The sequence below is a fragment of the Camellia sinensis genome, chromosome 13 (genome assembly GCF_055761805.1).
Source record: "Camellia sinensis isolate YWXY chromosome 13, ASM5576180v1, whole genome shotgun sequence".
Lineage (NCBI taxonomy): Eukaryota > Viridiplantae > Streptophyta > Magnoliopsida > Ericales > Theaceae > Camellia > Camellia sinensis.
The window spans coordinates 151,623,507-151,636,848 of NC_138973.1; the positions used below are offsets into that span (position 1 = coordinate 151,623,507).

Consider the following 13,342-nt stretch of genomic DNA (forward strand, 5'->3'; position numbering starts at 1 on the left):
TTAGTAAAATGCAACAAAAATTTATCCAGTTTCGGGAAAACGGTCATAGGATCCTCCATTCTACTAGGCCAAATGAGGGAGGTCTACCTTATAATGCCAATCCAAGGATTCAGATCTAATCTACCTATTGTAAAAAAAATTCAGGTTAGATCTCCCTCTAAGGTGGGACTGTTTTGCTAGGACAAACTTGACGGTCTTGTAAAAATGAGCATTGCTGTGCAGCTCGAATTTGAGTTTGGCCCGAATGGTTTGAAATTTATCTTGCCGGTCGTCTGGTCGGTCGTCCGGAGAAAAGGCTGACAGTCGCGGTCGACAAGGTGACAATCACGGTAGACAAGTGTTTCACTTTGTCATCCGGGTGGACGTCCGGCCGGTCATCTGGCCCGTCATCCGGTAGAGACCCATTTGGGCCATTCAAGCCCCTCTTTTTCGAGCTACATGGTATTTTTCTGTAAAAATGGATTTTTGAAGGCCACCAAATAAACCACACAAATTATGAATTGCCAATATAACATAGAAATGCAGATTTTAAACTCTAGAAAACCAGAATATTAACCACAGCCTTACTACCATAAAAATATGCCAAGTTTATAGAGTTCAAGGTTCACCTAAAGTGAGCATTACATACCAACAAGTTGGACAAAATTTCTCAGTGCAACATATAGAAGGCCTCATAGCTTATCACAACAAACCATATGAATATGCCAAGGTCTTATCCTCCTCTCTAGTGTTGTCCTTAACCTGAAAATGTCAACGTAGTAAACACTTGCCCAAGTTCAAAACTAAAGGGCATAGTATGAGCATGGATACATGCATGCATGTAAGCACTAGAAACATTATCAAACATTTAAAAAGAGTCTGAATAAATCATAAAAACAATCTTTCCCACAAGTCATTTCAAACTTTGAACTTCTTTTTTCCTTTTCTTACTATGGTGGCAATCTGGTTTGTAAAACTACATCTAAACACAATAGATGCTAGACTACTAGCACCTACACCACTAGTTGCTAAACTGCCTCTTCTCGGGGACTAACCCGAAACAAATTGGTACCCAACCCCGCAACGTTCTGATCTTCCACCGAAGTTAGTTAAACCCAACTTGCTCACCACAACTACAAAACCAGTCTCAACATAAAATTCAAATTTGCCATTTCAATACTTTCTTTTCTAATATATCCAAACTGTGACTTCATTTACTTTTTCAAAATAACATTTCAACCATACTTTGCAAGAGAGCTTGAATGATATAAGATAATCAAGTGACATTTAAAACGTAATAGTCAAGAGCTTCAAAGAACCAAACCACATTTTAAAGGGTCATGAAGCTAGATGTCCTCCACAAATATGCTTGAAAGCACTCAAAAGAGAAAAAGAAATTTGGAGGAGAGAGGAGAAGAGAATTGTTTACACTTGACAGGAAAAAAAAAAAAAAAAAAAGGAAAAGTTTGAAACAATTTGGAAGACCAACTAGGGTGGCTCAGCCAAGTATGAGGCCCTTGAAAAACTTAATTAATTTTTCATTTTTCCTCCTTACAAGAAATCAAGACTTACTTTCATAGGGTTTCAAGTGAGGTGCAAGAACTTCATTGGTGCAAAAGAACTAAAAATAAAAAATAAAAAAAAAACTAATGTTTTAATTAACCAAGCAAAATGAGTTGGTATTTTGTGATTATGCACTTATTTGGGGTAAGTAATCCATAAAGCAAGGTGGTGATGAAGTTGAACCTCTTTGATAAGTCACATGAAGACACTGGGGCTACTTTGAAGAGAATGAAATATGATACTGTGAAGATGATTCGTTAAGTTCCACTTGCATCTATACTTGCAGATTATTTATTTATTTTATTTTATTTATTTAAAACGGATTTTTTTTTTTTTTTTTTTTAAGGGATTGTCACGATGTGGGAAAATAAATATTTCTAAATGCAAATTTTAGTTTAAAATCCACGTGTCATTAGATTTTAGTAGTAAGTGGCCATAGGCTATAAATAAGAGTGTAAGGGTAACTCAGTTTTTGATTAAAACAAATACATGTAAATTAGAGCAAGAGCTTTGGTCATTCTCGGTCTTTTCTACTATGTTCTACGACACAAATCCTTATCAGCTGACCTAGAATTAAATGGGACCACATATAAGTCACACTACCATCATTACTGAAAACACCCACACAACACCGAATTGATCCTAGAGGGGGTTGAATAGGACAATTCAACTCAAATTTTCAATCAACCACAATACCAAAAATATAAATCAACTACTTAACAATTCCAATCATTGATCTTATCAATTCAAAGCATCAAATAAGATAAAGAGAGACACAATTTACGTGGAAACCCTATGAGAAAATTATCTCACGGCATGAAAAACACAATCCCAACACCAATTCTCACTAGATCATTGAATCAAACAGTTACAAGACTCAAACAAGGATTTACAAAGTCTTGCCCAAACTTACGCACCTATAGTTGAGCCCACCACAAGCTTCAAGAAGCTTGATCTCCGGTCAAAGCGGCCTCGCAACCACGAGCTCTGTTGATCCAAGTATCTCCATGAAGCTTCAAACTTCAATTTCCAAATCAATGGCTTCAATCTTCAATCAACCATGGTGTTTTTGGAATGGAGGATATGTGTGAAGGTTTTTATAGAAATCAACAAGAAAACAATCAATCTAGAGAGATTGTGAGATAGAAATCATGAGATCACCTTTAGATTGAAAGTCCCATTCATGGATTCTCGGAGCACAAGCTTGAACAAAGAACTAGATAGAGAAAAAAAAGTGTCTCAAGCTTGTATTCCCGAATCTCTAGTGAAAAGATGAGATCAGGTTTTTCAAAAAACAGTTAAGGTAAAAAGGTAAAAAATGACTTCAAAACATGCGTTGTTAAAAGCCACCAGTGCTCGATTGACTGTTAAATGCAAAGCGAGCGCGCTTCACAGGACTTCCAATGGTCGAGCCCCTATAGAGCCTGCATTGAGCTCACTTTGTAGGAGTTTGAACGCTCGAGCTTCTGTAGAGTGCACAGTGAGCGGACCTTGCAAGATTGCTGGCGCTTGAGTGACTGTCAAGCTCAAAGTGATCAGACCTAGCAGGATATGCAGACCTCAAGTGCCTAGCAAGCGGGCTTTGGAAACCAATAAGATGATTCAACCAAGTTCAAAAAGATGAAATGTGGGAGGGTGTGGCTAAGTCAAATACCTTTCACAACTCAAAACCTTGATGCACAATCCTATGCCAAGGATAATCCTGAGCATAGATAGCTCAACTTGACTAAGAACTATAACCTCCAAAAGAACCCCCCCCCCCCCCCCCCCAAAAAAAAAAAAGACTCTGGATGTTTTGTCCAACTGGAATTAAGCCAGCTAAACCTAACAATTACCTTGTTATATATATATATACATTTTTTTTTTTATTTTTCCTGAAAATTCTTCACTAGTTAAACAAACAACCACCACAAGGATGTACAAAGATTTTTTTCACTCTGATTTTGTTAGTTGATAGATCACCACTGGTCAAGTATGATCTGTTAGGAAAGGTGTCCAACAATTCATATCAAGTTCCCCAACGCCTTCCTCAAGTGCATGTATGCAATTCCGTCTCGTACATGAGTACATAAATATCCAAACATGTAGAGGAACAGAATGCAAACAGAGAAACTTCTCACAAGTCTTTATCATAGAAACTTCTCACAAGTCATAGCTTTATTTTTGTACCATTAAATCACTAGCCCTAAAAGGTTCAATTGTTGGAAAAGGAGTCGAGCAATATACATCAGGCTCTCCAACATTAGTATCTTTACTTTGTCTAAAATTATACATGTGTCCAAATTAATGACATGTGTCCAAATCATCCACAAAGCCACTGCATGAGGCAACAATATTAATTGAAGTGGACATAGCTGTCAAATTTTACTTTAAAAGACTTTAGAGTATGACTACAATTATTCAACAAGTTGAGTAATCTCATCTTCACTTTTATGGTTTCATATATTAGTTTGCCCTTTGTTCTCCAACTTCAAATCAATTTGTAGAGGAGCAGAGAAGCACTGACATTAGATGAACAAGACAATAAGCTTGCAAAAATGGAATAATCTTGAAATCTTATGTCAACTTTTAATAGACAAGAAAGGCAAAGAGTTCTTAACCTCCTCCTTGCTGAGGGCTTGCGCACCCTGGGGATTAATTGGGTTTTGATCTGGACACCCCGGTGCCAATAAAAAAAAAAGATTTCTTAACCACAAACAAGTATAAAGGAAGAAAAAGCTTAAAAAAAGTAACAAGTTGAATATTTTTAGAAAACCAAAAATAACTCAATTGTATCAACAAATGCAATTACAGATACCTGATAAATTCCAAAACTTTCAGCTGTAAAATCACTGAATGGGAACTGTGGCAAGCACATAAATAATTATTCACAAGCAAAATGTTCTGCACTAAATGACATTACATTTTAGTAATCCGCTGCAACGTTTGAAACATTTAGGGAAGCTAAAATAGATTATTGAAAAATAAAGGAAAGCTAAAATGGGGAATGATCAGGAAATATTGAAAAGCAACATGCAAATGGCACTCACGAGATTACTTCACTATAGTTTTTCTGTAGGCCTGAAGTACCCTACATCGATACTCTCCCAAAGCCCAAATTGGGAATATGTTTCTGTATGCTGCGTAAGTTATCATGCAGTTTTTGTTGAATACCCCAGTGATTTCCTGCAAGGAACAAAAAAAAAAAAAATGAAGTAAAAACCAATTATTAAAATCCGGAGTGGAACATTCATCATCAAGGATACATCGTGACCAATGATGCAAAAAATTGAAACAACATTTCACATATTTCATTACAATACAGTGATAGTTCCAATATCTGTGTTGGCTTCAGTATGCTGAAAGAACATGTGCAATAATTTAATGCGGAAAGTGGAACACAAAGAAATGATTCCATTTTATGGGTTGTCAGTGGTTTAGGTCTCATGCTTTTTTAACCTCCATTTCTATTGTTATGTTGGATAGCTTGGACTTACTTCAATCAGAATATATATTGGCCCTGTTTGGTAGAGCTATGGGAAAGTACTTATAGCTTATGCCTAAACAGCTTATAGCTTATAACTTTCAGCTTAAGCTGATTTCCAACTTATTCTTAAAGCATCTCCTGCCCCACTTAAAGAATAAGCTGTTTTCTGACTTCCACAAAGCTATAAGTTATAAGCTATACGCTAAACCAAACACATCAAAATAGCTTAAATTAAGCTGAAAGCTGAAATAAGCTGAAATTAAGCTGTACCAAACAAGGCCATTAGCTTGTTTGGTTGTGTTTCCATTTTGTTAGTTTTTTTTTTTTTTTTTTTTTTTTTCATGTTTTTGAAAGCTAATCAATGAAAAGTTCGAAAATGTTAACTCACCAATTATCCCAAAAGCTTAAGTTATTAGGGAATGGGCCTAACAATGTATATCGAACCATCCAACACCTTCCCTCATGTGCAACCCCGTTTTGTAGGTGATGTAAACATCAATACATAGAGTGAAGAAAGAATGCAAATATGGACTAAATGCAAATGAAGAGACTTAAACCCAAGACCTTCTCAAACTTGAGCTCTGATATCATGTTAAGTCATCAATTATCCCAAAAGCTTAAGCTGTTAAGAAACGAGCCCAACAATGTATATCAAGGTATCCAATAGAAAACACCAATCATTTTCAATTTTGAATGAACAATTTGAAAACAACTTTTTAATGTTTCCTAAAAATTATGTTGTTTTGTGAAAATTTTCTCCAAAATAGTTCGCTGAGCAACTTTGTAGTTTCCTGAAAATGAAAAAAAAAAAAAAAAAAAAAAAAAAAAAAATTGAAAATGAAACCAAGTACGAAATTTTTGAGTTGGATATGTTTCAACAAGAAAAACAAAAAATCAAGTTTTGATCTCTACTAGTGAACTTTTAAACCCCAAACACCAAAAAACAAAAAATAACAAGTAGGAAAAATAAACATTATTAATGATAGAAAAGGCATTTTACACCTAAATCCCTTATGTTTTTTAGACGTACCTTAGGTTTATGAAATAACATTGAACTCCCATGATGGGGAATATGTGCGCTCTAAGTTGGCAATGGAGATTTTAATATATTATAAGTAAGTTTTAATATTTATGTTTATTTATAGATTATTTAGTATGTTTAGTTCTTATTCTATTAGGGATTAATTTTCCAAATAGTATTATGATTTAGTTGCCTAATTTGAATTAAGGTTATAGCCTATAAATATCAAGTCGTCACATTATAATATTTAGCTTTGGAATAATATTAAGGTAGTGGCCGTTGTGTTTAGGGTAGTGGCTCTTGTCTTCTTCCTTCTTTCTTCCTCTCCGTGCTACATCATGTTGGTATCATAGCCAAAATAGATCCATTGTTTTTGTTCAATCAAGTGGTTACCTTCTTGATACGGCCTCGTTGGTTCAAACCATCATCGATCAAGAATAGTTGTTGCTTCATCATTGTCTTCAATAGCTGTTATGACCACCATCATCAGCAACCATTGTTGCTGTGTTGCCACCTTGCATACAACTGTTCGTCACATCATCGTTGCCATCAACACCAACAATTCTAGCTTCTTTTAATCGAATCTTGCTACATCAAAATGGAGCCTGTGTCAATATCCCTGCCAACTTTTAGATTTAGACAGATCATATCGTTGGAGTAGTCGATCACTGGATCACAGTCACTGCCCTACTCTCACAGTTACTTCAGTCATTGAAGTGAACATCATGTGGCTCTTGCTGGAACCTCCCCGATGTTGATCGTTGGTGCCCTCTTTCCCTAGGGCTTGTGCTGCTAAGTCAATTAATGAAGAAAGGAGACAAGTGGATTGAATAACCTTTAAACCTGACCCGACATTATAACCCATTTTCCCAGCCCACCTTTCTTATTTAAGCCCAAATACCCGTGCAACAGTCCAGATACCTATTTCCTGTGTTACATGGACTATTCTATTTCCCGTATAGTATCTGTGTCCACCGGTTATGACATGGGCAAGGGTGTGAGATATGTGTCCAACACTAGTACCCAATTTAGACACTCGGATCATTTAATTTGTTACAATATATGAGAAGAAGAAACTCAATATTTTTTGGCTTCTCACATTAATTAGATATAGAAAGTTCATATTTGTCCTAAATCCTATTCAATTTCAAGTATATTTTTATATAATTTACAACATTTCATCCAAGAATATTATATAATATGCAATATGTATGTATATGACGCATCTCCATACCAATATCCAATTTCGGATACGTATCCCAAGATCCTAAGATTTAAATTTATGAAGGTCTAGTGCTTGGATACACACCGCACCTGAGTCCATGTAACATAACCTATATCAATTTACTCCATCTCCCAGTTAGCCCAACCCAAAATTAAACTCAACAAAACCCCAGTCCAAATACTCAGTTTAGTCCAGTTTCCCTTTACTTGTTATCAGACCTTACCCAAAGGACCAACATAACCCCAGTCCACATACTTGTTATTAGGCCTTACTAGAAGGACCAATCAATCCAACCCGCTTACAAAACATATATATATACCAATCCAACCCGTCAGCAGGGTCACTCGAAAATTTGGTGCCTTAACACCTACATCGATTGTCAAATCAATTTGCCTGTAATAAACTTTTGGACAAATTGTTGGCTCACTTCTTAAAAGATACATAATGGAATGTAATGGTCACATGAAAGTAGGTTCAATGCTCAAGAAAGTGTCGTTATTTGGAAGAAAGTTAAGAAGATATTGAAGTCCAAGAAGCCCTAATTGACGGGCAAGAACATCACACACACAAAAAAACAAAAATCAAAAAAAGGTTCTACCATAGGAAGAATCACTAAAAAATGAAGGTGCATTCAAATTATCAAATTCTATTACGGGTTAGAACGAGTTGATTTTCTGGATGCTGATATATTTGTTTGGATTATTAAGCCATATATGGTGGACCTCATCAATAACATGAAGACCAAGACAATTTGGATTACAGAGGGGCTTCAATTGCAAACAAAAATAAGAGAGCCCACATATTTGAAGTACTTGATTCGTTGGTTTGGCAAAGATCAATATTTCAGAGCAAACTTGAAGTTTATTATTATTATTATTTTTTGGTAGTCGAAGAGAATGATGTGGAGCATGCATGCTCTAAGTTGGCACGGAGATTTTGTTTAATTTTTAATATTTATGTTCATTTATAGATAAGTAGGATCTAGTGTATTTAGTTTCTTATTCTATCAGAGAACAAGTTTCCAAAGTTTATGATTTAGTTTTCAATTTTGAATTAGGCTTGGTTCCTATAAAATTAGGTCTTCACATTCTAACATTTAGCTTTGGAATAATATTAAGTGTTTAAGGATATGAATTGTTGTTTGGATTTGTACGTGTGATAAAATAATGCTTACGCCATCCATATCTTTATGAGACTTTGTTTTCTCAACTTCCCAATTACTCCCTCCTCCGTGTGTTTGGGTGTGCTTGTTTTGTCCTTTAACTGCATAAAGATAGGACCAAACTTAGTGTTTGGTCTATCTTGTTTGTCTTTTTGGGTTACTATCTTACTCATAAAGGTTATCGCTGTTATGACCCTGTTTCCTATCACCTTTATACCTCCCGCTATGTTGCCTTTCTCGAACGTCTATCTTACTTTCAGCTTCCTCCTCTCACAACCCCAGTTTCCAAAGAGGATTTGATTCACATTCATCCATTTCCTTCTGAAGTCCCTTCTGATGAATACATCTCTACTGTCCCCCATGAGCTTGTTCCCTCATCTCCTCTTACCACCCCTCCTGCTTAGTCCCTCTTCATTGTCCCCCATGAGTCTGTTCCTTCTCCTCCTTCTCTTCCTTTTGCTCTTTCTCCTCCGTTGTTAGTCTATTCTTGTTGCAAGGCTCTCCCTCTACAGGTTGTCTCTGCCCCTGCTGCTGATCTTCCTGCTTCTGATGACTCTGATCTTGCTAACCATAATTGTCCCCTTCGCAACTGTAAACAGGTAGCCAAACTTGGTTTTCCTAAAGCATGTTTTTCTCCTTCATACTGCCTCTTTTTGTCTGCTATTCACTCTTTTTCAGAACTCTAGTCTTACAAAGAGGCATGCCAGGATCCTAATTGGGTCCGAGCTATGGAGGATGAGTTGTCTACTTTGCAGAAGACTACTACTTGGGAGCTGATTTTGTTGCCTATTGGCAAAAATTTGGTTGGTTGCAAATAGATCTATAAAGTCAAGACTCATTTTGATGGTTCTCTTGAGCGCTACAAAGCTCGCCTGGTTGCCAAAGGTTTCTCACAGGAGTATGGTAGATTATGAAGAGACCTTTGCCCCTGTTGCCAAGATGACTACTATCCGTACTTTGATTTTTGTTGCTGTTGTTCGTCATTGGAATCTCTATCAGATGGATGTTAAGAATGCTTTTCTTAATAGTCATCTCACAGAGGAGATTTACATACGTCCTCCCCTTGGCCTTTCCCATTTCTTTGGGCAGGTTTGTTGTCTTCAGCGTCCTTTGTATGGTTTGAAGCAATCCCCTAGTACTTGGTATGATTACTTTTAGGCCACTGTCACTCAGCTTAGGTTTCATCCTGTGCTCAGGATTCTGCTTTGTTTCTTATTCACACCTTCACTGGTTTTGTTGCCCTGTTACTGTATGTGAATGATATGATCATCACTGGCTCAACTCTTCTGTTATCTCTGAGGTCAAGCAACATCTCTTCCACACCTTCTGAGGTCAAGCAGCATCTCTTCCGCACTTTCGAAATGAAGGATCTGGGCCCCTTGCAATATTTTCTTGGTATTAAGATAACTTCTTCTCCTAAAGGTTACTTTCTGTCTCGGGCTAAGTATGCAAATGAGGTTATTCACCATGCCAGTTTTACTGACACTAAGATTTTTGATACTCCCATTGAGCTTAATGTGAAGTTTAACACTACAGATGGTGTCCCTCTAAATGATCATACTTTATATTGAGAACATGTGGGTTGCTTAGTCTATCTAACTGTCACTTGCCCTGATCTTGCTTATGCTTTTTATGTGGTTAACCAATTCATTTCTGCTCCTCGTTCTATACATTGGGTTGCTTTGGTTCGCATTCTTCGCTATCTCCGAGGTACTGTATTTCAAGGTTTACTGTTGTCCTCCACTTCCTCTTTGGACTTGGTGGTCTATGTTGATTCTGATTGGGTTGGTCATTTTATTGATCACAAGTCTACTTCTAGCTTCTACATATTTCTTAGTGATTCTTTGATTTCTTAGAAGAGCAAGAAACAGACCGTTGTTACATGTTCCACCACCGAGGCTGAGTACCGTGCCATGATTCATGCTACGACTGTTTGGCTTCGTTGTCTCTTATCTGATTTGGGTGTCCCTCAGTCTTCTCCGACCTCCCTTTACTGTGACAACCACAGTACTATTTAGATTGTCCATAACACTGTCTTCCATGAACAGACAAAGCACATTGAGATTGATTGTCACTTTGTCCATCAGCATCTGCAGTCTGGCTCTATGTCACTACCTTTCGTCTCTTCAGTTCTGCAACTTGATGACTTCTTTACCAAGACTCACTCTACTACTCGGTTTCAGTTTCCTCTTGGCAAACTCTCAGTGTTTTCTGCTAAAACACCTTGAGTTTGAGCGGGGGTGTGAGAATATTAGGTTTTTGTATATATGGCAGTACATATATTTTGTATATATTAGGAATTGAGTATATATTTGTTTCCTTTTCAGTTCTAAGGTTAGATTGTTATATAAACCAATGTATTCTTGTATTACATTACAATTGAATATACAACTCTTATTTAGAAATCTTACAGGGGCACAGGCAGTGGGTCATGGGTTTAGATGGATGGTGTACTAAGGTGGATTTGGTGGTAGCAATGGGTGGATTTGTGGAGATGTTTTGGGTGGCAGTGGAAGGCGGGTATCAGTAGTAGTGTGGCATTGATTTGTTGCGATAGCAATGGCAGTGGCAGTGTTAGTGGGTTAGGGCAGTCACAGGGGTTGGGCTTGCAAAGTGAGAGAAAGAGATGAAATTGATAGGTGGGCTTGAGGCGGTGGGAGGTGGGTTTGGATGGTAGTGAGTTTGATTTTGTGGAGAGAGAGAGAGAGAGAGAGATTTCATGGGTTAGTATAGAGCTGGTTTGGACAAGGTGTGATGAAACTCACCATTTCTCAAGCCAATCAATGACGTGGCATAATATAATTGGAAATTATCAAAACATCATAAACTTTGATTATAAATTGTTTTAATTGAAGTTTGTCAGATGAGGGAAAATATATTGTGATGTCAGCATATTAATCCAACTCATTAGCTGAATGTTAAAAGGAACGGGAAGGGGCATCTCTATATATTAATAAGAGGTCAGTGTTATTTCAAGCAACTCAACTGTCGGTGTAATTCACCTCAATAAAAAACAAAAAAAACATATTCAAAAACCAAAAGATAATATTTTGAAGTATATTTTAATTTCAATGAATATTCAAAATTTCTGGTATGTCCCATTCCCCACCAACGTAAGCTGGGTGTATTCCAAGAATTCAAACCAAGATGTGTTGAAGGTGGAAAAACATTGTGTACACAACATATGTAATGGCAGTTAAAATAAGAGCCTTAATTCCTCTTCAGTAAGATGGTTTCCTGGCAGTTTTCAATGTTTTCCATTAGTCTAATTCAGTAACAGTTACAAAGTTTTTCTCAGCAGCTTTTTTCAGTGTTGCATTTCATTATTCCTCCACCCCCCCTGTAGCGATCCCGATTTTGACCCGGTCAACTTACGGGGGTCAAGCCGCTCGGTCAGCTCGCTGAAAGCAAAAATGCAAAATGCATTCGAAATTGTTTACGGGAAAGTGTGTTTCACGCTCGAGCGGACCATGTTATATCAATCTGTAAGGGGAGATTTCAGATCACTTTTTCAGTTCTCTCTCTCTAAAACTCTCCAAAATTTCCAGATCTAGAGCTTCTCTCTCTAGAAGTCATCTTCTCTTTTTGATTCCTCCAAATCCGTTGGGAGCTAGACCGAAGTTCTTTATCAAAGTTGTGTAACTTCTCGAGGGTTTCGTTGTGTGCGGTGGAGATCGAGTTTCGACACCGTAAATTTTGGGATTTCATCTCATTTCTTCTTCGTAACTTGAGGTAGGGATTTTCTTAGAGTTATATATATATTTTTGCAAGATCTATATGATTTTCGAAATCATCTTTCGATAGCTTTGAAAATTGATTGTTGATTCAAGAAGTTGAACGATTTTGAAAGTGGGTTTGTCTCTTGTTTTTTTAAAAGGATCTTATGGGTTTTGATCTTCGTTGATTGAAGAAAAGATGATTTTGGAAAGTTTTCTTTCAAAAGATTTGAGTTGTGTAGTTTTGGTGAGAAAACCTAGAATTTGGAGATTTTTTTTAGAGACTGAAAATCCATGAATGATATTGTTATATTTATTTTGTGTCAAAATAAATAGATGTTTGGAAAATTTCTTATTTATATTTATATAAATGATGAATTTCAAGGTATATGAGAATTATTGTTCATTTTGAAAATTATTGTTCAAAACGTTGAAATAGTCTTGAAATGACTAATTGTTGAGGATACTTAAGAAGAGGGAATTGTGATATTCCTTGGATGATGAATTGGAATAACAGTATTTATATTCATCTTGTGTTATTGGCATATCAATTCATTTGATTACATTAAACTTTGAAAGTTGATTTGAAAACTTGCATTGAGAAAAGAATGTTGAGAAACAAGTTTTCATAGAATGGTTTTGGGGTAAATACGCTAGTAAGTCTTAATAGGTGATGTAGATGATATTGAATAAATTGACCTGAGAGTCTGGGGTGAAAGACCGAAAACTTGCGCCGATAGGTGTCGAGCCTTCTGGTTAATACTGGTAAAAATGACAAATTGGTAGTACTTATATAATCTACTTAGAGACACCAACCTAAGGATTACTAGAGTCGTATTTACCGCTCTTGAAATGAATTGTTAAGTTTTGAAGAATTGAAATTGCATAACATTATTGAGCATGATGGTTTTCAAAGATGAAAATGTGATTTTCTTTCAAAAGGGCATAGCATGGCACGTGCATTTCATCTCTTGAGACTTGTATAAAATGTATATACTTTGTTAAGGATTTCCTACTGGGCTTTATGCTCACCCTACAGGATTTTTGTGCAGGAAAAGATGTGGTGATGTTGCGTAATTAAAGGCGAGGAAATGTGTGTGGAGAGTACGAGACTCTTATTTTGCTGTGACTCTGTGTGTCAGCCAATGGCTATATGTGTATGGGTTTGAATAACCATTTTGTGTAATCAAACTCAAGCCTTGGAAACTTA

General features: G+C 36.5%; 1 protein-coding gene across 16 annotated transcripts in view; it reads right to left on the reverse strand.

Moving 5' to 3' along the window:
• Positions 1 to 545: 545 nt before the first annotated feature.
• Positions 546 to 13,342, reverse strand: part of LOC114289539 (cycloartenol Synthase) — a 90,463-nt gene continuing 77,666 nt past the window's right edge. For 3 of the 16 annotated variants that reach the window (XM_082903738.1, XM_082903743.1, XM_082903739.1), the window contains one exon: positions 4,286 to 4,707. In XM_082903738.1, the coding sequence (XP_082759864.1) occupies positions 4,576 to 4,707 (132 nt within the window). In that variant the 3' untranslated portion in view covers positions 4,286 to 4,575. Of the gene's footprint in view, positions 742 to 2,459; positions 2,591 to 4,285; positions 4,708 to 6,422; positions 6,618 to 13,342 lie in introns of those variants that run through there. The other 13 variants (XR_014349784.1, XR_014349782.1, XR_014349776.1 and 10 more) reach the window with 12 other exon arrangements.